This window comes from Lampris incognitus, chromosome 14, assembly GCF_029633865.1.
Source record: "Lampris incognitus isolate fLamInc1 chromosome 14, fLamInc1.hap2, whole genome shotgun sequence".
NCBI classification, from domain to species: Eukaryota; Metazoa; Chordata; class Actinopteri; order Lampriformes; family Lampridae; genus Lampris; species Lampris incognitus.
The window spans coordinates 43,322,826-43,347,734 of record NC_079224.1 but is presented as its reverse complement, the minus strand read 5'-3'; the positions used below and the strand labels follow the sequence as shown (position 1 = coordinate 43,347,734).

At 49.7% G+C, this 24,909-nt stretch overlaps 1 protein-coding gene across 1 annotated transcript; it reads left to right on the top strand.

Annotated features, from left to right (window-relative positions):
• The first annotated feature begins 4,779 nt into the window (after positions 1 to 4,779).
• LOC130123350 (electrogenic aspartate/glutamate antiporter SLC25A12, mitochondrial-like) lies at positions 4,780 to 23,454 on the top strand. The gene is made up of 18 exons (XM_056292480.1): positions 4,780 to 4,843; positions 5,984 to 6,037; positions 9,518 to 9,663; positions 10,957 to 11,072; positions 11,539 to 11,678; positions 12,070 to 12,216; positions 12,671 to 12,809; positions 13,367 to 13,460; positions 13,606 to 13,690; positions 14,948 to 15,032; positions 15,206 to 15,364; positions 16,397 to 16,449; positions 16,563 to 16,643; positions 19,455 to 19,595; positions 19,830 to 19,968; positions 20,377 to 20,535; positions 20,932 to 21,022; positions 23,242 to 23,454. The coding sequence occupies exons 1-18, from the start codon at positions 4,832 to 4,834 to the stop codon at positions 23,447 to 23,449; spliced, it is 2,049 nt and encodes a 682-aa protein (XP_056148455.1). The 5' UTR covers positions 4,780 to 4,831; the 3' UTR covers positions 23,450 to 23,454.
• Positions 23,455 to 24,909: the final 1,455 nt, after the last annotated feature.

Below are 24,909 nucleotides of genomic sequence, written 5' to 3'. Positions count from 1 at the left end.
CTGCTGGCAGTGTTATCAGTACTTATTCAAAGGAAACATTTCATTGCATTTTTTTAACCCCCCCCCACCCCCCCAAGAGACTATTCTCTGAGCGCAGTGCTACCTGGCATGATGACATCCAGGGTTGATTTTTGGTAGTTTATTAATTTGTTAGGACTAGTGACACTTTTAGGCAGAAATGTTGATCAGAAATTAGCATTAATTTTGATATTAGCTTATTTATATAGTATATTTCCGTATAGCGCCTATGCAGCTATTGATTGTTTTCAAGAAAGAGCTAGATTTTGAGCAGTTTACCACAGACTTTAATATTGCAGGAACCAGAGACTGGAACCCAGTGGAACCCAGAATGCCCCGAGAAAGATCCCGAAAGGCGTAGATATGGATATTTCCCCTGTGATGTTTATTTGAACAACTTTAGTTTGTGTAAACCCTATATGTAAAAATATAGAGGTACATGGCTGACCATGAAATACTTGAGCCAACAGTTCAACTAGAAACAAAAACTCCTTGTCTTTTTCTTCCATTTACTTTAAATTGCTGGACGTGGCCTTCATTTAAAAGATGGCAAACACTGAGTCCCAACTCACTACTTGACGTGCACAGTTTACACAACAGTCATCAATCATTAGATAATTTTATATTAACTTTTAGCCTTAGCCATGGATCAATGCCGGACAACTGACCTTGCTTCAGACCATGATGCTGCGGTCCAGAACAATACAATAGTCCCCAGATAAATTGTCCATTACGCTGGACACCATTGGGAGTATTTCACAACACGCTGTTAGGTTTCGGTCCACCACTATATAGATGCAACTACAACAGTTGTATTTACTTGGCTGTTAAACATTATTTACATAAATGTGTGGCCACGCCAAGTATAGCTAGCAGAGGTATAGGTCACCGCCTTATCAGTGACAACAAACACAGCTGATATCTGATTTGGAACCCTCGCCAAGGTCAGCAGATAAACTCATCCTCTGTTAAGTGACAACAGCTCTGAGTAGTAAATAGACCTTTTCCCCTCTGCTGATTGCCGATCCGGTCAGACTGAGCGGGTAAACACTCGCTCTGAGGTTCCAGTGCTAGTCAGTGGGTTGTGCTGGGAACTCTAGTCGTGGCTATAGTAGAGGCCACCCCAGATAGCAAAACTGCTGTGGCCCGGACCCGTCCCACACCCGACACTTTCATCCGGCCCACATACCGCGTGGAACGATGGCACTTGGGCGGCCCGCTCCTGTTTGCCAGAAACTGAGCCAGAACCGAGCCATAGCAATGCTGCATGTGCCACATATTTGCCAAAGGTGGCCCATATTTATTTTGCGATATTTGGGCCATATTCACCATTCAGGGTCACATCCAGATCACATGTTGCCGAGAGCACCGCATCTTTGCCAAAAAAGGGCCCACGTTTGATTTGGCATATTTGGACCATATTTGCTATTATACACATGGGCCACTTCAGGCTCACATCTATTTTGTCAGGGCCAGAAGAAGCCCATCAATGCCGGAAGTGGCCCACATCCGGATGCTATCTGGGATAGGACCCCTGGGTGTTCAATCTATATCACTGGATGAAGGACAGTGATATAAAATGATGAAGGATCAAGCTAAAAAAAACAAACCTGCAGTTGGAAGCTCCTCATATCACGGCCATGACAACTAACGTTCCTGCTCACATTCTAGTTTTAGGTGAAATTGCATATATATATATATATATATTTCTATTATGGATAGGGGTGTAATTGTCTGTTATAGGGTGACATACAAAGCCCTGACAGAGCAATGAAATTGGTAATTAAAATAATATATAGTAAATGTTGCAAGGGCGATGACCTTATGGAAGCTGAGAGGTTTTAAAGGGAGAGGGGCTCCCCATGGCTGGGGCTCCTCATGGCTGTGGCTCCTCATGGCTGGGGCTCCCCATGGCTGTGCTCCCCATGGTTGGGGCTCCACATGGCTGGGCTCCCCATGGCTGTGGCTCCCCATGGCTGGGCTCCTCATGGCTGGGCTCCCCATAGCTGGGGCTCCTCATGGCTGGGGCTCCCCATGGCTGTGCTCCCCATGGCTGGGGCTCCCGATGGCTGGGGCTCCCCATGACTGTGACTCCCCATGGCTGGGCTCCCCATGACTGGGGCTCCCCATGGCTGGGCTCCCCATGGCTGTGGCTCCTCATGGCTGGGGCTCCCCATGGCTGGGCTCCCCATGACTGTGGCTCCCCATGGCTGGGGCTCCTCATGGCTGGGGCTCCCCATGGCTGGGGCTCCCCATGACTGTGGCTCCCCATGGCTGGGCTCCCCATGACTGGGGCTCCCCATGGCTGGGGCTCCCCATGGCTGTGCTCCCCATGGCTGGGGCTCCCCATGGCTGTGCTCCCCATGGCTGGGGCTCCCCATGACTGTGGCTCCCCATGGCTGGGCTCCCCATGACTGGGGCTCCCCATGGCTGGGGCTCCCCATGGCTGGGCTCCCCATGGCTGTGGCTCCTCATGGCTGGGGCTCCCCATGGCTGTGGCTCCTCATGGCTGGGGCTCCCCATGGCTGGGCTCCCCATGACTGTGGCTCCCCATGGCTGGGGCTCCCCATGGCTGGGCTCCCCATGACTGTGGCTCCCCATGGCTGGGGCTCCTCATGGCTGGGGCTCCCCATGGCTGGGGCTCCCCATGACTGTGGCTCCCCATGGCTGGGCTCCCGATGACTGTGGCTCCCCATGGCTGGGGCTCCTCATGGCTGGGGCTCCCCATGGCTGGGGCTCCCCATGACTGTGGCTCCCCATGGCTGGGCTCCCCATGACTGGGGCTCCCCATGACTGGGCTCCCCATGGCTGTGACTCCTCATGGCTGGGGCTCCCCATGGCTGGGCTCCCCATGACTGTGGCTCCCCATGGCTGGGGCTCCTCATGGCTGGGACTCCCCATGGCTGGGGCTCCCCATGGCTGTGACTCCTCATGGCTGGGGCTCCTCATGGCTGGGGCTCCCCATGGCTGGGCTCCCCATGGCTGGGGCTCCTCATGGCTGTGGCTCCTCATGGCTGTGGCTCCCCATGGCTGGGCTCCCCATGGCTGGGGCTCCTCATGACTGGGGCTCCTCATGGCTGGGCTCCCCATGGCTGTGGCTCCTCATGGCTGGGGCTCCCCATGGCTGGGCTCCCCATGACTGTGGCTCCCCATGGCTGGGGCTCCTCATGGCTGGGGCTCCCCATGGCTGGGGCTCCCCATGACTGTGGCTCCCCATGGCTGGGCTCCCCATGACTGGGGCTCCCCATGGCTGGGGCTCCCCATGGCTGTGCTCCCCATGGCTGGGGCTCCCCATGGCTGGGGCTCCCCATGACTGTGGCTCCCCATGGCTGGGCTCCCCATGACTGGGGCTCCCCATGGCTGGGGCTCCCCATGGCTGGGCTCCCCATGGCTGTGGCTCCTCATGGCTGGGGCTCCCCATGGCTGTGGCTCCTCATGGCTGGGGCTCCCCATGGCTGGGCTCCCCATGACTGTGGCTCCCCATGGCTGGGGCTCCTCATGGCTGGGGCTCCCCATGGCTGGGGCTCCCCATGACTGTGGCTCCCCATGGCTGGGCTCCCCATGACTGGGGCTCCCCATGGCTGGGGCTCCCCATGGCTGTGCTCCCCATGGCTGGGGCTCCCCATGGCTGTGCTCCCCATGGCTGGGGCTCCCCATGACTGTGGCTCCCCATGGCTGGGCTCCCCATGACTGGGGCTCCCCATGGCTGGGGCTCCCCATGGCTGGGCTCCCCATGGCTGTGGCTCCTCATGGCTGGGGCTCCCCATGGCTGTGGCTCCTCATGGCTGGGGCTCCCCATGGCTGGGCTCCCCATGACTGTGGCTCCCCATGGCTGGGGCTCCCCATGGCTGGGCTCCCCATGACTGTGGCTCCCCATGGCTGGGGCTCCTCATGGCTGGGGCTCCCCATGGCTGGGGCTCCCCATGACTGTGGCTCCCCATGGCTGGGCTCCCGATGACTGTGGCTCCCCATGGCTGGGGCTCCTCATGGCTGGGGCTCCCCATGGCTGGGGCTCCCCATGACTGTGGCTCCCCATGGCTGGGGCTCCTCATGGCTGGGGCTCCCCATGGCTGGGGCTCCCCATGACTGTGGCTCCCCATGGCTGGGCTCCCCATGACTGGGGCTCCCCATGACTGGGCTCCCCATGGCTGTGACTCCTCATGGCTGGGGCTCCCCATGGCTGGGCTCCCCATGACTGTGGCTCCCCATGGCTGGGGCTCCTCATGGCTGGGACTCCCCATGGCTGGGGCTCCCCATGGCTGTGACTCCTCATGGCTGGGGCTCCTCATGGCTGGGGCTCCCCATGGCTGGGCTCCCCATGGCTGGGGCTCCTCATGGCTGTGGCTCCTCATGGCTGTGGCTCCCCATGGCTGGGCTCCCCATGGCTGGGGCTCCTCATGACTGGGGCTCCTCATGGCTGGGCTCCCCATGGCTGTGGCTCCTCATGGCTGGGGCTCCCCATGGCTGGGCTCCCCATGACTGGGGCTCCTCATGGCTGGGCTCCTCATGGCTGGGGCTCCTCATGGCTGTGGCTCCTCATGGCTGTGGCTCCCCATAGCCGTGGCTCCCCATCCTTTCGCAGCCAAACAGAGAAGTAAAGTCATAAAAGCATCTGATTGTCTGGACATATCGACCATTAACTGACAGGAGGGCACCGATGGCTCGACGCGTTTTCCCGTCAACCCCTTGGACCCTCCTCCTTCCTCCCTCCTCCCTCCTCCTTCCTCCTTCCTCAGTTCTTTTTTTTTTTTCTAACCGTGAGATTTTTCGAGCGCTTGCGCCCGGTCGTCGCTGTACGTGACGTCACACCAGCATGGCGGTCAAGGTGACTTCGGCGTCTCTCTCTTAACGATTTTACAAATATCTTTCTTCAGCGCACTCGTCGTCCTTCGTGCGTCGGTCGTGGCAGGGGTCGCGTAGCTCGACTTTATCGTCGTTCCCTCGTGGGAATTTCGGTGGATGACGACGTGACGTGTATTCACAGCCGGCGAGCATCACCGGGGCCGCCGGTGGTCGCTAGCCTTGGAGGTTAGCGCGATGATGCTAACCAGCTGTCAATCAAGCTGGTTAGCGGGGTTGATCAAGTACGAAACGAGCAACCTTCGTCAAGTTCCTCTAACTAGCTAAAGATCGTTTAACGGACGCCGAGGAGCAGACGTTGGCTGAACTCCATTCACTCGGTTCTTTGCGGTCTCTGTCGCCTCGCCTGTTTAAAATGGAACACATTGCAACACTTCGGTAGCCGAAGATACGAGTGAACTCGCTACACTGTAGCAATAGTGTTCCTTTCGAACGCCCGCCGCGATTCCGGGTGATTCTAGAACTCGCTTCGGTTGTGAAGGACACGCTGGTTGCTCGACCCGTCCCGCTAACCTTGTCCCTATCCCAATACTTAACCTACCTTGGATACCCCGGAGGGAAAGCCTGGTGAGATTAGCGTTGCCTGTGTCATTAGCGTAGCTGTAAAAGGCTATTCTGATCGGCTGTTGTTGGGTTATTGTGTGAAAGTTGGAAGGAATAAATCATGCAACGCTGTTTGTGTAGAAATAGCCAGTACGTGCTGCTTGGCAGAGTGCCGGATCTGAGATTGTGTTGTTCCATTTCTGGGGGGGGGGGGACGTTTTAATGCGCTGCACCAGAGTGAACTTGGGGTGCCAGGCGGCTTCTTGTAGCTTCTCCTTGTGTGGAGGTGGTAGCTCTTCCTGGTTAGTGCGGTAGTTTAGTCGCCCTGTGACGACGCCGGTGTCTAGTCCCTCGTTTGTGGTTTGCAGGCACTGTAGCAACGCTTGTTGCAGTCGCTCGTGCGCCCTGTCTGACATGTCAAGGGGACATTTAGCCAGGGCAGCTCGTTTGTTCTGCGCTCGGTCTTTTCCACCACACTACTTGATACCTAAGAGTTGGAAGAACATCTAAAGACACGTGTTTGCCCACTAACGTAATGCCATTTTATTCTGTGCGTCCATAGGTGCAATCCACTAAACGTGCTGACCCGAGTGAGCTGAAGGCAATCTTTCAGAAGGTAAGAGGAGCACAAACTTCACCACTATTCAAACACGTGGAGCAGAGTTATCAGCCTGCTCAGTGTCACTGTTTCAACAAATCCACTACCTCCATCACCACCAGTGTCACTGTTACGTAGGCTGACAACAACCTTTATTTTGATGCTAACGAACACTCCTCTGCCATGGTGTTTGCGGGGAAGATGAGTTGAGTGAAAGGGGCAGTTTCCATAGTCACTTGGTGGTGTGTGTCATGGGATTCTGATCCCACGGTTAGACATAGATTCAAGCTGAGCGCTGACCACTACTGCAAAATTGTAGTCAAACTAACTTTGACCCAATAGACCAATGATGTCCATGATTATCGATTGGTGGGTGGTTTGTATTTATTTTATTTTATTACTTTGTTGATCCCCCGTGGGGAAATTCTTCCCCTGCATTTAACCCATCCTAGCTGTGGAGCTAGGAGCAGTGGGAAGCTGCCGTGCAGCGCCCGGGGACCAACTCCAGTTCGTCTTGCCAGGCCTCGGTCAGGGGCACAGACGGGAGTATTGACCCTAACGTGCATGTCTTTTTGATGGTGGGGGAAACCGGAGCACCCGGAGAAAACCCAGGGAGAACATGCAAACTCCACACAGAAAGGACCTGGGATGACCCCCTGCCCCAAGGTTGGACAACCTCGGGGTTCGAACCTAGGACCTAGATGGCATAGATTAATACTTTTTTGTTTCCCTCCTCTCCTTTTCCCAACAAGGGATTAAAGTGCCTAGCATTGGATAATCCTGACTATGGCCCTGTAAATTAACCCAGTAGTTCAGTGATAGCTGTATCCTCCTTTCTAGTGGCATGTCTCCCATTTCCACCTGTAATGCTAGATGGCATAGATTAATACTTTAAAGGTAGAACGAGCAGGATTTGTTGGTTGCGGTTTGAAACAAAAGGTTCATAGTTCGGCCCCTCCTCCTCGGCTTAACGACACCAGAAGCGCATGCCCCTTGACCGCAGTTGCCAGAACACATCCCAGTGTACAGGCCAACTCCAAGTCGCTCCTCATCCCTATCCTCTCCTTCGGTGCTCGCAGGTGGGTGAAGGCCAACCCTAGATCACTCTCGTTTTGGAACGAGCTGTGTCCGCTTGGTGTTTCGCGTCGCTATATTTGCGTCTTTTCAGCGCTGTGTCCGCCATTGTCTCAGCTTCCTCTTGGATGTGTGCGTAAGCTCTCAGTCTGGCACCTGGTCGCTATGTTTTTGTAGAGTCCCACTGCCCAAATGTTAACGCCCAGAAATGTCCTGTACATGGCAAAATAAGAAAATACAGGCAGAGGACAGGGTCTCTGCAGATACAGACACCGCCGCACACATCTAGTGGCTCATAAGTGATGATTGAGAGGGATTATCATTATCTTGTGTGAGTCTATACGTTGATTTTTAGGAAAACCCTATTCATTCTACCTTTAAAGTAGAAACCTTTACTTGTAATGGTTGTGTATACCCTTGTTAGTTTTGTGGTTGGTGTCGCTCACTTCTTCCCTTGTTCAATCTTAAAATAAACAGTTGGACAAAGAGCAGTCGATTGCATGTCCTCTACATAGCTCAGAAGCAAGAGCTCCAGAAAGGAGTCTAACCTAAGGCTCTTTGGATCAGATTTCCTTTTCAGGGGTCTTGTTCTTTTTCGCTTTCATTTTCATTTTTCACTTTCATTTTCTTATTTACTGCGCATGTGAACAAAAGGAGGCAGTATATGTCCTTGTGCTTTGTGGGTCTGTTAACCTTGGGTCACCTTGTTACACAACGCCATCTTGTTACCAAGAATACATTTCTTTTAAATATCATGTACTCAACATTACAGCCTGGGTTAATCGGACAGCTATTGCACATCTCCAGAGATGACAAGGGCAGGCTATTTTTTGTTTGGCCATGATGTGACGTGAGTTGAAAAGCGATTTTCGTAACTGGCTTGGTTGCCCTTCACATAAAACCATACCCCCCTGCGTGGGTAGCGGGTGATATTTGAGTGGGTCAACAATTGTTGGCATGTGGGTGTGCATAGACTGAATGGTTTACCTGCCCGAGCTGAATACATGGTGCATGCCATGATGGCAAGGACCTTGGTCTTGTATACACTTGCCTTTTACAGCATGCATAACAGAGTATTCGGTGTCAGTATGTATGACAGGTGCGATAAAAGGTTATGTCACACGGATGACCTATACAACATAGTATAAGACCTATCGATAGACTTTGAGTGCTGGGTAGTCACAGATGTAACAGGCACATATCTCAGATTTCCCAGCAGCTTTCCAGGCTGAGCTTTTTTCTTGTCACACATGTTCTCTGTGCCATTGCTAATCTGTAGTTCCATCCATTATCCAAGCTGCTTATCCCAGTCGGGGTTGCGGGATTCTGGAGCCTATCCCAGCAGTCATTGGGTGGCAGGCGTGGAGATACTCTGGACAGGCCGCCAGGCCATCACAGGGCCGGCACATTCACACCTAGGGACAATTTAGTATGACCAATTCACCTGACCTACATGTATTTGGACTTTGGGAGGAAATCGGAGAACCCGGAGGAAACCCACGCAGACACGGGGAGAACATGCAAACTCCACACAGAGGACAACCTGGGATGACCCCCCAAGGTTGGACAATCCCGGGGTTTGAACCCAGGACCTTCGTGCTGTGAGGCGACCACACTAACCACTGCGCCACCGTGCTGCCACTCTGAATTTACATGACCCTTATTTTTTTTGGGGGGGGGGGGGCTGAGCCCCTGCAGGTTGCTACCTTCAACCATAACGTGGGCCATAAGTTTTTCTGAGAAGTTACCCGTTTTGAGAAGAAATGCATTGCTAATCTGTAGTTCCCTCAGGACAGTATACTTGTCGTGCTTCATGAACCTGTATGTTGACCAAAGCGGTCAGTTGCCAGGGCCATGTGAGGGTAACAAAGCTGGATAGTTATATGGTTTCACTCGCACGTAGGCAGCTATGTGCTACGATGTGCAGGTATTCCTTCAAACCAGTAAGTACACTAGTCACAAGATGATTTCACTTGTTGGCACATCTTAAGTAAAGAGAACAAACTAATCATTATGCAGGTTTTAATCTGGTGTTGGGAAAAGCTTCAATACCCTCAGCAAGCCGGAGGCACATGGTGGCCTATGTTAAGCTTAGCTCCCAGTTATGTAAATGACGTGCACTGCTTAATGAGTGTGCTAGTAGAGCACTTGCCCAGGTGCCGTTCGGTCAAACACAGTCAACAGTGGTTTGTCAGTGACTACTTTGAATATAAGGGGAGGAAAAACTGTTGTATTGTTTGTTTCATATTGGAAGTCAGTGTTGGCAAGGTTCCCCAGCGGTTCCAGGCTTACTTTGAGTTGCTGTCTTCAAATTATGTCAGTCACCCTCTGACTCAGGTCACACAGGGTAATGGTGATCATCAAGAAAATATTTGTGTGTGCTACCAACCTGTGGCGTAATTGCTATCTGTTCTCCTCTTTCAGTATGCCAGCATAGCGGACAAAGATGGAGAAAGGTTCATGACCCCAGGAGACTTTGTCCAGAAGTACCTGGGACTGCACACACAGATCCACCACAACCCCAAAACTGTACAGCTCATTGCCGGTGTTGCCGACACTACTAAAGACGGGTACGGACAGACACACGGACAAACGCACAACAGCTTATCGTGCTACGTCAGACTTGATTAAGTCCTGTCTGAACGGTAGCCGTCATTACAGCCACTTCGAGATAAGATAAGTTTCTACTGTATTGTCGGTGCACACCTACACAAACTCTGTTTCACACCGACTGTGCAGGTCAGATTCTGTAGGTTACCAATTAATTCCTTTCAAAGAATATTCAGGCCCTTAAGGACGAACTTTTTCAACCAAGTAAGAGTGAAAGAAATGTTTTCCTTTCGCATGAAGTGAAATACTCGATGGCCTGTTTAAAGCTGTTGCAAGTTATCTCATTTGCGAAACTGTCTCTTCCTGACGGTGTGTGTAGGCCTTCTCTCTGTGGACCGAGGCTTGTTGTAGGGATGTGTGCAATAGTTTATTTTTGATAAAGCAAAAAAGAGCACGCGTGTTATAAAAAGAAAAAAAAAAGATTGACTCACGTGTTTACCTAAAGCCATAAAATAAGCTAGGGAGGCATGCTCCCTTCAGCCACAGCCTCGCCCCCGAGTCTGTCCAGTTAGTCAGTTTTGTAATAACTTAACTTCTTTGCCAAAAGCTCATCCAAGACATAATTCATTTCAGTTCATAAGAGCTGCACATAATTTAATAAACTGCACATGTATGGGGCATCCGGGTAGCGTGGCGGTCTATTCCATTGCCTGCTAACACGGGGATCACTGGTTCGAATCCCCGTGTTACCTCCGGCTTGGTCAGGCGTCCCTGCAGACACAATTGGCCGTGTCTGCGGGTGGGAAGCCGGATGTGGGTATGTGTCCTGGTCGCTGCACTAGCGCCTCCCCTGGTCAGTCGGGGCGCCTGTTCAGGGGAACTAGGTCGGAATAGCGTGATCCTCCCATGTACTATGTCCCCCCCCTGGTGAAACTCCTCACGGTCAGGTGAAAAGAAGCGGCTGGTGACTCCACATGTATCGAAGGAGGCATGTGGTAGTCTGCAGCCCTCCCCGGGTTGACAGAGGGGGTGGAGCAGTGACCGGGACGGCTCAGAAGAGTGGGGTAATTGGACAGGTACAATTGGGGAGAAAAAAAGGGGGGGGGACTGGACATGTATAGCTGTAATAATACACTGTAGTTGAAGGAATGCTACATCACCATCTTATGGAAAATGTATAATAACTCTGAATACAAACATTGAATGGAACTTTACTTGGGGGGAAAAAAAAACGACTGCTTTTCTAAACGTTGCATTTCCAGTGTTGTGAGTGTTTGACGATGCCTTTGTCTTTTCTCCACACATACTCGCAGGCTGATCTCGTTCCAGGAGTTCCTCGCTTTCGAGTCCGTGCTGTGTGTACCAGACGCTCTCTTTATAGTAGCCTTCCAGCTGTTTGACAAGACTGGGACCGGAGATATTTCCTTTGGTAAGGATTGTCATGTATCTGAGTGTGTGAGTGGATAGTCCCTGTCAATGTTGTTTTTTTTTTTTTTGATTAACTTGAGTGTATCGCATCCATCCCTGATTGGTTTGTGTCCTACATCAGCATAATTTATTTGATGTATTTCTATGGTTGCCTATAACGTTGTTTGCAAGACTAAGCCATTGCATATGGATGTTCTTAAATTTAGACGGTCGCACAAAAGCTCTCTCTGACTGGCTCCTGCAAGGCCTGTGTCATGTCCCTCCCCAGAGATTCAGACAAACATGATGTGGTTCTGGAGTGAAATGATTCCACCTATTTTTAGCACGATTAAAAAGGAAACCCTAATTATTTGAAATCATCCCTCCTACACACACACACACATACACACACACACACACACACACACAACTGCATCAGTAGATCGATTTCATTTTTACGTCGTGGTGTTTTCACGTGTGTGCCCCAGAGAATGTACGGGACATCTTTAGCCAGACAACGGTGCACCACCACATCCCCTTCAACTGGGACTGCGAGTTCATCCGCCTGCACTTTGGCCACGACCGCAAGAAACGCCTCAGCTACCTCGAGTTCACCCAGTTCCTACAGGTTTGTAAACGCACAACGAAACACAGCTAAGTGTGAACGGCACGCACACAGGTGAACTCCCCTCCACGGGGACGACCTCCCTGGCTGTTGACAATGTGCTGTCACTGTGTACAGGGTTTTAATCCCAGCCGAACAGCACGCCAAATGATTTCACTAATTAGTGACTCTGATTATATGTCGTTAGTGAAAGCTCCAGATAGTGGATTTGATTGGATTGAAAACCTGGTTTCTGACTTCTTTGGCCTTAACAAAACTTGGTTACGATCCTCCCTCTTTCCCTCTCTGTCTTTTCTCTCTCACACACACACACACACACACACACACACACACACACAACACTTCCTGTGTGACTTTGATTATCTCCACTCAGTCTTGTGGTGTCATTGTGTAGGAGCTGCAGCTGGAGCATGCGCGCCAGGCATTTGCCCAGAAGGACAAGGGGAAGAGCGGTGTTATTTCTGCCATGGACTTCAGCGACATCATGGCCACCATCAGGCACCACATGCTCACACCCTTCGTGGAGGAGAACCTGGTCTCGGTGAGCAGCGGGCGGGGGTGGGGGGTTGGGAGACAGTGGATTGTATGTAACATGTCAGTTCCGTTGTTCTCAAATCTTTTAAAGCCCACGTGTCCCTTAAGTCTGCCGATTGTATTCTTACGCTGGCCGTAGTCTTGGGATTCCCACAATGACCTCACACTTTTCTTGTCCAACACATAATAATTAACAAAAACTGAGATTCATTCGAATCAGCCAGTCCCTCACTTGTCACACGGAGACCAGAACGCTCTTCAATTAATGTTCAGAAAAATTAATATTGTGTTCGGGTTCTTTTGTCAAAGATGGTGTTTGGCACTATTCAGGCAAACTCATAGAACTGACTCAGATCTGAGAGGATTCGCTACTGTACAGTTTTGGTTTGCACATTAGAAATTAAATATCTCTCTATCAGTTTTAATCGAAAATCCGTTTGACCTACTGTACATCCTCCCAGGCTGCAGGTGGCAGCACCTCTCACATGGTCAGCTTCTCTTACTTCAACGCCTTCAACTCCCTGCTTAACAACATGGAGCTGATCCGCAAGATCTACAGCACCCTCGCTGGCTCACGCAAGGACACGCTGGTGACGAAAGGTACCCGCACACAAGTGTACACACACACACCGGCACGTCGGGACGACTTTGGCTAGTAAACCTTGAGATGAGCGGTTCACACGAGTGTAGAGTTATACGATTAAGGCAAAAATGAGTATACTGATTACTTTGCTAGATAGTGTGATCGCGATTTAATCACGATTATTAGTCTTGGTTGTAGGAAGCAAAAGTACTTCATTTCACATTTGCACAGGATATTATAATACTGGGCCCATCCACTTCATTCCATTTCACGTTTCTCATCGCTTGCTTTTTCCAAAACTGTTCCTCGTTAGACTCGTCTCTCTATTTCCCCCCCCTGTTGCTGCCTGCTGCTTTTGTTTTTGTCACACCGTTGATTGGTCAGGTGTAATGGAAGCCCTTCAGATAAAATGAGAACACGAACTCGTCACTATGGCCGAATGAAATTATTATTAATGTGGACCCACAACATCCAGATATCCAATGAATTACTACTAATAGTGCGGCCCTACGGTATTGTGTCGGGCGTGAGTCGCGGATATTGAACATTCATTGACCGATTCTCTTTTTTCTAGAGGAATTCGTTCACGCCGCCAACAGGTTCGGCCAGATCACCCCCATGGAGGTTGACATCCTGTACCAGTTATCAGGCCTGCACTCCCCGTCTGGGTAAACACTCACTTCACCACACAAGCACCGTTTACGACGTCAATCAGAATCCTACCTGAAGTTCTCCTCCTCTGTGTTTGGCCTACACATTGTGGTCATGTGATCGTGACGATGTTGACGGTGTAAAAAAAATGTCGTCCCTCAGGCGGCTGAACCTTGCAGACATTGAGAGGATAGCCCCTTTGGAGGAGGGATCGTTACCTTACCACCTGGTTGAAGCACAGAAACAGGTAGGTGTGTGTGTGTGTGTGTGTGTGTTATGTGTATATATTTACACACTAAATATAAAAGAGTTAGTGTGATGGATCTACCGATACATCGGTGCTTTACAGTGAAGGTGGAACAGATTAACTGCCGACAAACCCCGACAGGTCTTCCATGAGTGGGAGGGGGTGGTCAGGTGTGGGTATGTTGTTGACTGGTAGCGGATCTCATTGACATTTCTGCCCGGCTCACTTAATTTACCCCGTGTTGTCATCACACCGAGGCTACCGTCAAACTTTCCGGTCTTCTGTTACGCCGCATTGTAATCCGTTTCAGTTGCACCGCGGTAGTTGTGTTCTTTAAAAAAGTACTCGGTATGATAACACGCGTAGTCTCATCCTGCAACGAGTCACCTTTAAATTACTGTTTTATGAGACATGCGCCGTGGTCCGGTCAGTACTAAAATACTAGACGGTGTGTCAACAGTGCTGCGACTCTCCTCCGTGGATTTGTTAAGACACAAAGTCTCATTTCTGGACCAAGATAATAATCGGAAAGCTACAGATTATTCTTTTCAAAACTGCAATTCGGTGGTACAGTAAAATTACCTTTTGTCGCCCGTATGTATTTTCCTTCCCCTGAAAACGGAAACATTCATTTTCACATTTCACTGTTGATGGGTGGATTAGTGGGCAGCCTGCCCACTAATGGCTGTGGTAGGGGAAACACAACTAACACGCTTAAAGGACTAAACGGAGCCTCATATTTGATGGAAAACATGTTAGGTATGTGCAAACAGGGCATCTGGGTAGCGTAGCGGTCTATTCCGTTGCCTACCAACGCAGGGGTTGCTGGTTCGAATCCTCCGGCGTGGTCAGGCGACATAATTGGTCGTGTCCGCGGGTGGGAAGCCGGATGTGGGTACGTGTCCTGGTCGCCGCACTAGCTCCTCCTCTGCTCAAACGGGGGACCTGTTTTCGGGGGGGGAGGGAGAACGGGGGGGAATAGCGGGATCCTCCCACGCGCTACGTCCCCCTGGGGAAATTCCTCCCTGTCAGGTGAGAAGAAGCAGCTGGTGACTCCACACGTATCGGGAGGAGGCACGTGGTAGTCTACAGCCTTCCCCAGATCAGCAGAGGGGGTGGAGCAGTGACCGGGATGGTTCGGAAGAGTGGGGTAATTGGACAGGTACAACTGGGGAGAAAAAGGGGGGGAAATCCCCCCCATCCCCAAAAAAGTGCAAACTATAAAGGTCTCTTTCTTTTTTTTTCGTGCCATTTCAGCGTGCTCACGGGGAGAGCTCCAGGCCTATATGGCTCCAAGCTGCCGAGTCGGCCTACAGGTTCACACTGGGCTCCATCGCTGGAGGTGAGTAGGAGTCCATTGGTGGCTCTCCTGCCCAAGTTGGTGCACTCTTGGCTGGACCCAAGACCTCTGGCCTCTTAACTGAATCTCAGCCAGAGTAAAGCTTGAAATTTGGTTCAGCTGGTGTGTATTTGTATGTGTGTGTCTGTGTGTGTGTGTGTGTGTGTTGTCCACAGCCACGGGAGCTACAGCGGTGTACCCCATAGACTTGGTGAAGACTCGTATGCAGAACCAGAGGTCCACCGGCTCCTTCGTTGGAGAGCTCATGTACAAGAACAGCTTTGATTGTGCGAAGAAGGTTCTGCGCTATGAGGGCTTCTTCGGTTTCTACAGAGGTACAAATCGGCTCACTAGCGCCCCCCCCACTTAGTCCTCCAGCATACATGACGCTCCGTCAGTGATGAAGATTGAAATCTGTAAATAAAAATTCTTGAGTGTTAAAGTTTTCCTAGTTTACTTGTTAATATAGTTTTGGGATGATGCCTTGCAAAGTCTGTGAAGTGACTGGTAAGCGTAAGAATATTGAGTAATCTCACCGTGAATGAATGGCTGTTTTTTTTTCCCCCTTCGCAGTCGGTTTCTTTCAGTGTGTGACTCGTTGGTCATTTCCCCTCACGTAACTGTCCAGTTTCTCCTCACGTAACTGTCCAGTTTCTCAATTTACTCACTTCCTCGTTTCTTCCGTTCCTCTCGCTTTTCGGCCTTTAACCCAATATGTCTCCATCCTCGTCTTGACTCGAGTGCTCACATGTTGTTTAGAAGTGACGGTGGATGGGTATCAAACGGACGAATGGCAAAGTGAAATTTTCACGTCTTCTCCAAAAGACCCATCCTTTCCTTTAGTTGTAATGATGCCACAAACTTCTGAGGTCTGGACTCAAACCGGCGTCTTAGACCAAGGTCCGATATTTTTCGTTTTCCCGAACAATAAAAACTCCCACGTAGGCGTTTCCTTGCGGGGTCATCGGAGAGAGAGATGAGATGTCGTGTTTTTCCTCCGTTTACAGCGATTTGACGTTTCTGTATAAAAATGGCAAAAAGAAAGCATGTGCCTTTTGAGTTGTGTAATGTCAGTAGTTATTATGGGCTGTTTTTTCCCCTCTTTCTTCTATTAATCACATTCCCTGTTCCCTCCAGGCCTTCTCATCTTCATCTCCCCATCCTCATCACTTTTGTGAAACCTCTTCTTCTTTGGGTGGACTCTTTTAACCATCCTTTATGTGGCTTCTTTTCTTTTTGTTCTGTCTCTCTCTCTCTCTTTATTATATCCACTCGTTTTGTCCTGCCTCACCCCCCCCCCCCATCTGCACAGTAGTTCTAATGAAATGAGATTCGCCTGTCACTCAATCCCCCATGATGCCCCACAGGTCTGTTGCCCCAGCTTATTGGTGTGGCTCCAGAGAAGGCCATCAAACTCACAGTGAGCCCCTCCTTTTACCCTTGTTACCACACATAAGCCCTCTGGAATAAACCTGGAAAACAGTTCAGCGCACACACAGTCCTGACGGTGGCGTGTCTTTGTGCGTCCCGCAGGTGAACGACTTCGTGAGAGACAAGTTCACGAACAAAGACGACACCATCCCGCTGTTCGCCGAGGTGCTGGCGGGAAGTTGTGTAAGTACGGCTTCTGTTCCTCAGGGTTCCCGCTGTTCAGGAAACAATTGATCAGGGATTCTCAAGAGTGTTTTCTGAGTTTTGCGCGGACACGCCCGGCGACCTTCTCCTATCGAAAGTCGTACCACTCGGTAGACGCGTCACTACAGCGCCAGCGGATGGCGATATAGAGAACGACTCGCACATACGCACAAGGGCTGTCGATGAATATTCCAAATTCGAATCTATAACCCAACCGTAAAACAAAAAATCAGTGTGAAAATGAATATTCATTTGTGTGGGGGGGGGGGGCACTACCGCGGCTGTCTGCCTCGCGAATTCTCGCTGCACGGCGGACAGGAATCGCACATCACTTTCATCGGGAGAAAATGAAATTTAGGTCACCGAGCGAGTAATTCAACAACAGCCGTGTGGTGGAGACGGCAGAGTTCGCAGCCAGCCGGGCCGCAGAGAGAGCGACGTTCGCTCCGAACAATCGGAAAAGCCCCACCCGGAAACACTTTGCGTTTTGGTCGGAAAATGGAAAAATGGCGGAACCTCGAGATGAAGTGGTATGCGAGCTACAGTTAGCTTAGCATTCCACCACTGGTAACCTGAGGGCACATGAGGTTTTACGGTACAGGACTTTAATTTATTTGTTTATTTGGTAACACTTCAGTATGGGGAACATAAAAAAACTTAATTACTAGTGAGTTAGTAATGATCAAGATGTGACTTTAGTATGGGGAACATGTTCTAAGTAACAAAAACTTAATTACTAGTGAATTAGTAATGATCAAGATGTCACTTTAGTATGGGGAACATATTCTAAGTAACAAACACTTAATTACTAGTGAATTAGTAATGATCAAGATGTCACTTTAGTATGGGGAACATAAAAAAACTTAATTACTAGTGAATTAGTAATGATCAAGATGTCACTTTAGTATGGGGAACATATTCTAAGTAACAAACACTTAATTACTAGCTAATTAGTAATGATCAAGATGTCACTTTAGTATGGGGAACATAAAAAAACTTAATTACTAGTGAATTAGTAATGATCAAGATGTCACTTTAGTATGGGGAACATATTCTAAGTAACAAACACTTAATTACTAGTGAATTAGTAATGATCAAGATGTCACTTTAGTATGGGGAACATAAAAAAACTTAATTACTAGTGAATTAGTAATGATCAAGAGGTCACTTTAGTATGGGGAACATATTCTAAGTAACAGAAACTTAATGTACAGTAATTTAACACTATGAACACTTGTAGTTTTGTGTGTTGTTATGTAAGAACAGAGCATATTCATTAAGTGTTAGTAAGGGAGAATAACTCTTCTTGTGGTACTACCACCTTATAAAGGCCACACTAAGCAAAGCATATTGAGATGGTACTACTAATAAGCAATACTTCTGAGGTTATAGAGGGAAAACCCATAGTTAATGGCTTACTGGTTGTATAATAAGGCCATGAAGAATAAGGCATTAATGAGTACGTAATAATGACCAATTAAGAGCCAATATGTTGCTAATTTGCATGCTAATAAGCACCTAATTAATGGTGACTACCTTCCCCATACTAAAGTGTTACCGTTTATTTTGTAATGTGTGGGTATGCAGGTCTTTTAAAAGATGTTTACGTTGAAATAAATATGCCTACACAAGTAGCTATGTCTCTCGTTGTATTGGTTTGTCCTCTTATGGACGCAAAAATATATTCGAATGGGTTCGAACCTTTTTTTGTTTTGTTTTTTTAAGAAGGAATAATTGAATCGAATTTTTGGCCAATTTTGACAGCCCTAACACACACACACACACACACACACACACACACACACACACACACACACACACACAGAATATCTCCATGTGTAATGTTATATAGTATCTCACTGAACTGGGAACCAAGACGTTGACTTGGCGTACGTTCATGTGGCTGCAACATCGTGACGTTTGACACCGCAGCACACGAAACCCAACGGCCTCTAAATGGACTGTGCAAAACTTTTACCGGGTCACCAAACACGCTGCCCAAACCTCACACTGGTGTGACATCAGCGGCTAAAAATACACGATCTTGGCAGGTAAAAGTACGACTTTATAACCTAACTATACGATTTTCCATGACCTCCATGGCCATCATTTTTCTTAGGTAATTGATCAATGTTTTACTTTTCCATGGCTGGAAAACTTAATTTATACATTTCTGGGTACTCCAGGATGCCATGGGAACCCCGATTCCTTCTACTTCCACCTCTTAAGATGCAGAACCGGAGCCCCCCCCCCCTTTTTTTTTTTTCTCCTCAATTGTGTCCGGCCAATTACCCCACTCTCCTGAGCCGTCCCGGTCGCTGCTCCACCCCCTCTGCCGATCCGGGGAGGGCTGCAGACTACCACATGCCTCCTCCCATACATGTGGAGTCGCCAGCCACGTCTTTTCACCTGACCTTAACCCGGTCAGTGGGACTGAAGGGTCAAAGGTTGTTTCTCCAAGCCTTAAGCCTGACACTGTACTCAAACCTGAGTTGGAGCATCACCTCAATGTCCCAAATCCTTCCAGACTCATGAACACAGTGACGTCCGTACAACTAGTTTTACAAAAAAAAAGGGGGGAAAAGTTGTTGTGGCAGTTGACAGCTGTGGGCATCTTCAGTCAGCTGACATTGTCAGACTCGATTGTAGTTCAGGATGGTTTTCACTTATCAGTACTTTTTCTGCCTTCTGTGACCTCTTGCGCTGGCTGCAAGAGGCGGAACCATTTTTTAAGTCAATGTTTGAACAAGGCCTCTCTCCCCCCTCCCCCTCCCCCCCGTTAATCTCCAGGCAGGAGGCTCCCAGGTGATCTTTACCAACCCTCTGGAGATAGTCAAGATCCGCCTGCAGGTGGCAGGAGAGATCACCACCGGACCAAGAGTCAGCGCGCTCAGCGTGGTCCGTGACCTGGGCTTCTTTGGACTCTACAAGGTACCGTGTGCCCGTCTGCCTGCCTGCTCATTTTTCAGGCCGACCTTCGAGGATGTGTATAAGGAGTTGATTTTTCCAGATTTACTTCTCTTTTCTTACGTTGTGTGGCGAGATACAGACGGTGCCTAGAGAAGGACCCCGATTTAAATTTACAAATCTATTCCACTTCCTCCGTTGCTCATCCTCACTATTTCTCTCTTGACCTTGTGTGTGTGCGTGTATCTATCTGTGTAGGGTGCCAAAGCGTGTTTCTTAAGAGACATCCCCTTCTCGGCCATCTATTTCCCGGTGTATGCCCACACCAAGGCGAAGATGGCTGACGAGCAAGGCAGGCTGGGAGCTCTGCAGCTCCTCACTGCCGGAGCGATTGCAGGTAATCTCAAACATAACCATCAACCGACCGGTATCGCGCAGTCTTACGAATCCACTACTAGAAATATGAAGGAACCACTGTTTGATTTTTAAACCGGGAAGTGCTATTAGACGACAAAGGTCTGCACCAATGAACACAGTAAATGACAAAACGGTTTGTTTTACCGAAAACTAGAGTGCATCTTACCTTCGAATAAAACCTGAGCCAGCCGCTCGTGCGTCTCGGTTCAATCTGCAGCTTTGGTTGCAAGTAACTAAGAAACGCTAGCGGGCTAACCGCTGCTGACCAAGCTAGCTTCACAAAATGTTGCCCGTCCTCACCCAACGTGTGTCACGGCACCCTGCTGACCGTTGTGCAACAAAAGGTTTGGGGTGTCAACTGTGCCGTCTCTGATCATGCATTTCCCAGGTGTCCCAGCAGCTTCGCTCGTGACACCCGCTGATGTCATCAAGACACGTCTGCAGGTGGCAGCGAGGGCGGGACAGACCAGTTACACGGGGGTCGTGGACTGCTTCAGGAAGATCATGAAGGAGGAGGGATTCAGGGCCTTGTGGAAAGGCGCTGGAGGTGAGTGTGTACTTGGGCATCCTCGCTCACTTGGTACCCGGTACAGGTGCCTACGTGGTGTTGAAAACAGGGAGCAGATGTGTACGTGTATGGACAGCGCACTTTTTTTTAGACATGTCCAAAAGAGGAATATATCAGGGGGCCCTCTTCAGCAAGCCCCTACTCAAAAGTGGCCTCCATTTCCGCTGTGGTCTGACAGAAAATGCTGCCGCTGTGAAACTGGCAAGTGGAGGAATCATTTGAGTGACAGGGGTTACGTCATTCAAAATATGCCTCGACGTGCCGGTTGTTGGCGAAACGAACAGGTCCACACTGACAAAACAGACAGACAGGCTTTCCTGACAATGAAATCTCCTTGATGCTATCTTTACTGGATTTCCCTCCTCCCCTCTCTAGCTCGTGTGTTTCGCTCCTCGCCTCAGTTCGGTGTGACGCTGGTCACCTATGAGCTCTTACAGAGGTGGTTCTACGTTGACTTTGGAGGACAGTAAGTAATTATTTATAATATTTAACCATAAATTTCAGATAGCTGTTTTATTGAAATTACTCCATTTAGGTAACAGCTTTCTATGATTAAAAGGGAAACTTGGCAGAGGTTTTTTCCAGCTTTATCTCCGTATATGTGGGTCTTGAGTAATGGTGACTATAGGATGGTACCATTTCTGTCTACTTGCTCTGTGTCACTGGGGAGCATGGTGGATAGGTTGAAAATCTCCATCTAATAAGAGTAAGAAATGCAAGCCGTTTGTCGGGAACAGGACACAGCAGGAAGGAGTCCCATCTTCCAACAGGAAGAGCTGATAACGATGTAGGAATGTAGCTCCGAACCAGACTGTGATGGATATGCACAGGACAGATTCAACGACAGCGGTGTACAACTGGCTCAAGAGCTCCTGTGGCAGACCAAATTTCTGCAATTGCCTCAGAAGAAACATCCTCTGCTGGGCCTTTTTGAAGATGGAGTTGATGTTGGTCGCCTACTTCAGGTCTTTGGAAATGGTAGTTCCTAGAAACTTGAAGGTCTGCATGGTTGGCACAGGGGGAGCAGTAAGGAGGGGTGTCTCCTAAAGTCCACTCTCATCTTCACAGTCTTGAGCATGTACAGCTCTAAGTTGTTCTTACTACACCGGAGCACCGGCCACTCAACCTCCCACCGATACGCAGACTCATCGTCATCCTGGATGAGTCCAGTGACCGTAGTGTCATCTGTAAACTTCAGGAGTTTAACAGTTGGGTCCTTGGAGCTGCATTTATTGGTGTAGAGGAAGAAGAGCAGTGGGGAAAGGACACATTCCTGGGGAGCGCCAGTGCTGACTGTCCAGAAGTAACTTCACCCAGCCTCATGTGCTGTTTCCTGCCTGTCAGGAAGCTGGTGATCCAGAGAGTTTGGAGGAGAGTATTTCTGGAATGATGGTGTTGAAGTCCACAAACGGGATCTTTGCATATGTTGCTGGGCAGTCAAGGTGTTGCAAGATGGTAGTGCAGTCCCATGTTGACTGCATCATCCACTGACCTGTTTGCCCCATAGGCAAACTGCAGGGGGTCCAGCAGGTGTTTTGTGACGTTCTTCAGGTGGGCCAACGCTAGTCGTTCGAAGGACTTCGTGACCACAAACGTCAGAGCGACAGGCCTGTAGTCATTCAGCCCTGTGATGGAGGGTTTCTAGGGGACCGGGATGATGGTGGAGCATTTGAAGCCGGAGGGGACTTTACACAGTTCCAGGGATCTGTGAAGATTGGAGCCAGTTGGTCAGCACAGGCTTTAAGACAGGAGGGAGAGACACTGTCTGGACCCGCTTTGCTGGTCTTTCTGTCTCTGGAAAAGCCAGCTCACATCCTCTACGCATATCTTTAGTACAGCCTGAATATTGGGTGGGTGGGGGGGGGTGCCAGAGGTGTGATGGGTGCCGGAGTGGGTGTGGGGTGTGAATTTGGCTCTCTCAAACCTGCAGTAGAGGACATTCAGGTCGTCAGCCAGGTCTTTGTCTGCCTCAGTGTGGCGGATGGTCTCCTGTAGTTTGTGACGTCTTGTTGGCCCCTCCACACTGAGGCAGGGTCATTGGCTGAAAACCCGTTTTTTCAGCTTTTCAATGCAGCTTCTTTTAGCCACTCCGATCTCCTTTGTCAGTGACTTCCTGGCCTGCTTGTACTGGGCTCTATCCCCACTACTGTAGGCGTCCTGCTTGGCCTGCCGAAGTCGTCTTAGTTGGGCTGTGACCCATGGCTTGTTATCGTTGTATGTACAGAAGGTCTTGGTAGGCGCACACATTTCTTCACAAAAGCTGATGTATGATGTCACAGTGTCAGTTAGTTCGTCCAGGTTGCCAGTTGCAGTTCCAAAAACACTCCAGTTGGCGCAGTCTTGCAGTTCCTGCTTTGCCTTGCTGGTCCACTTCTCCCTGTGTTAACCACAGGCTTTGTAGATTTTCGTTTCTGCCTATAGGTTGGAATAAGATGAACCAAGCAGTGCTCAGAGTGCCCCAAAGCTGGCCGGGGGACAGAGCGGTGTGCATCTTTAAGAGTTGTGTAGCAGTGGTCCAGTGTTATTATCCCTGGTGGTTTAGTTAACGTGCTGCCTGTAGTTGGGTAGTTTGCGGTTTACTTTTGATAATATATAACGACAGTGAAATGTCCCTTTTTAATTCTCGTCGTCACGGTCCACGTGGCTCTCGCTAACCCCCCCCCCCCTTTCCTCTCCTCTCCGCAGCCGCCCCTCCGGGTCAGAGCCCACGCCCCGGTCCCGCATCTCGGAGCTCCCTCCCATCAACGCCGAACACGTCGGGGGCTACCGCCTGGCCGCGGCCACCTTCGCCGGGGTGGAGAACAAGTTCGGGCTCCACCTGCCCAAGTTCAAGTCCACCGGCGTCGTCTCCATACATCACCCGGAGCCGGCCGCCAACACACCGGCCCCTTAAAAGAGATCCATCTCGCCATATCGCACGCCATCCCCGTCCTCCTCCAGCAGGAGCCAGACACGTAGATAGGCACACACATATAAGACCGTACTGACACACATATACATTCGTGCGTACTTCACACATTCACGTTGAACGCAAACATTCTTGCACACTCCGGAAGTAGGGGCCCTTGAAATAGGAACAAAGATACAATGATGTACACACACACACACATAAACACACACACACAGGCCCACTACTCTCCCTATGGTGAGGGCCTGCAACAGTGATCATCCAGCCAGTCCTGGTCGTGAAGAGCTGGACCCAGATCAGGTGTGAAGGTCCAGACAGTGACCATGTGACCAGAGCGCTGGCTGGCATGTATCATCAGTGGCTGCATGCTCTTATTCTCTGCATTTTATGTGTTCCCCCTTTCCAGCATTTGTATAAAATGAAACCTCTCTCTCTCTCTCTCTCTCTCGAGTAGGTAAGGTGACATGATTTAGTTGTGTTTCCGTCTGACGCAGTGCCAGTAGGACTCCTCTGATTGGACAGCGAGCGTAGCGGAAGGTTAGATTGAGCTGCATGGTGCGTGGGGCTTTACTCTCGTTCGGTTTTTTTGCACAGGAACCTGCTGTACATAATGTAGATCTGCACAGAGACGCCGTATTGTTGGACGTTTGTGCTGTAGCACGGGAGGGAAAAAAAATGTCAAGTATCTTTAAAGGAAAATTCCGGTTTTTTTTTTTTTTTACAAGCTCGGTCTTATTTTTTGCCATCGTGCGTGTCGGTTATATTTTACACATCAGGTTGTTTGGGTATTTTGTACACGGGACCACTGCCGGTCTCGGCTTTACAACGGTGTCTTAAGGGACAACTGAACAGGAGTCTTATATGTGTCGTTTAAACAACAACCCCCCCCCCCCCCCCCAGTGTGTCGGTCAGACTGTGTCCATGACCGTCCATCATCGATGACTTCTCTATGGTGCTGGCTGGCTAGTTTATGTGCGTTACTACTACCTACAGTAAGTACAGGCTGCTACTTCCTGCAGGATGAACCAGGAAGTAGATCAGCAATGTCATCCACCATTGCTCATACTGGACACTTCACATCATAGCTTTGAACTTTCACTTTGGGTTTCGCTGCCAAATACGTGGTTTAGGTAACCGTGTCCTGACACTTGCCCCATCATACACAGTTGTGAAACAGTCCAGCGGTGGTCTCGTAGTCAACATCTCTGGAGCCTGTGAGTAAAATGGTATAACCCATATGCACGATAGCAAAGAACCAGGAAACTGAGACCCAGATCAGGAAGTAAAAAAAGCAGACTGGTCCTCGACAGCGCTGTGGTGTCACCCAGGTCAGCGTCGTGGTACATTTAACACCGGGATGTCGTCGTAATGTTAACATGTTTGGCCACGGTCTCTTAAAAACCCACTGATGTACAGATCTTTTCTTTATAAACAACAATCATGAG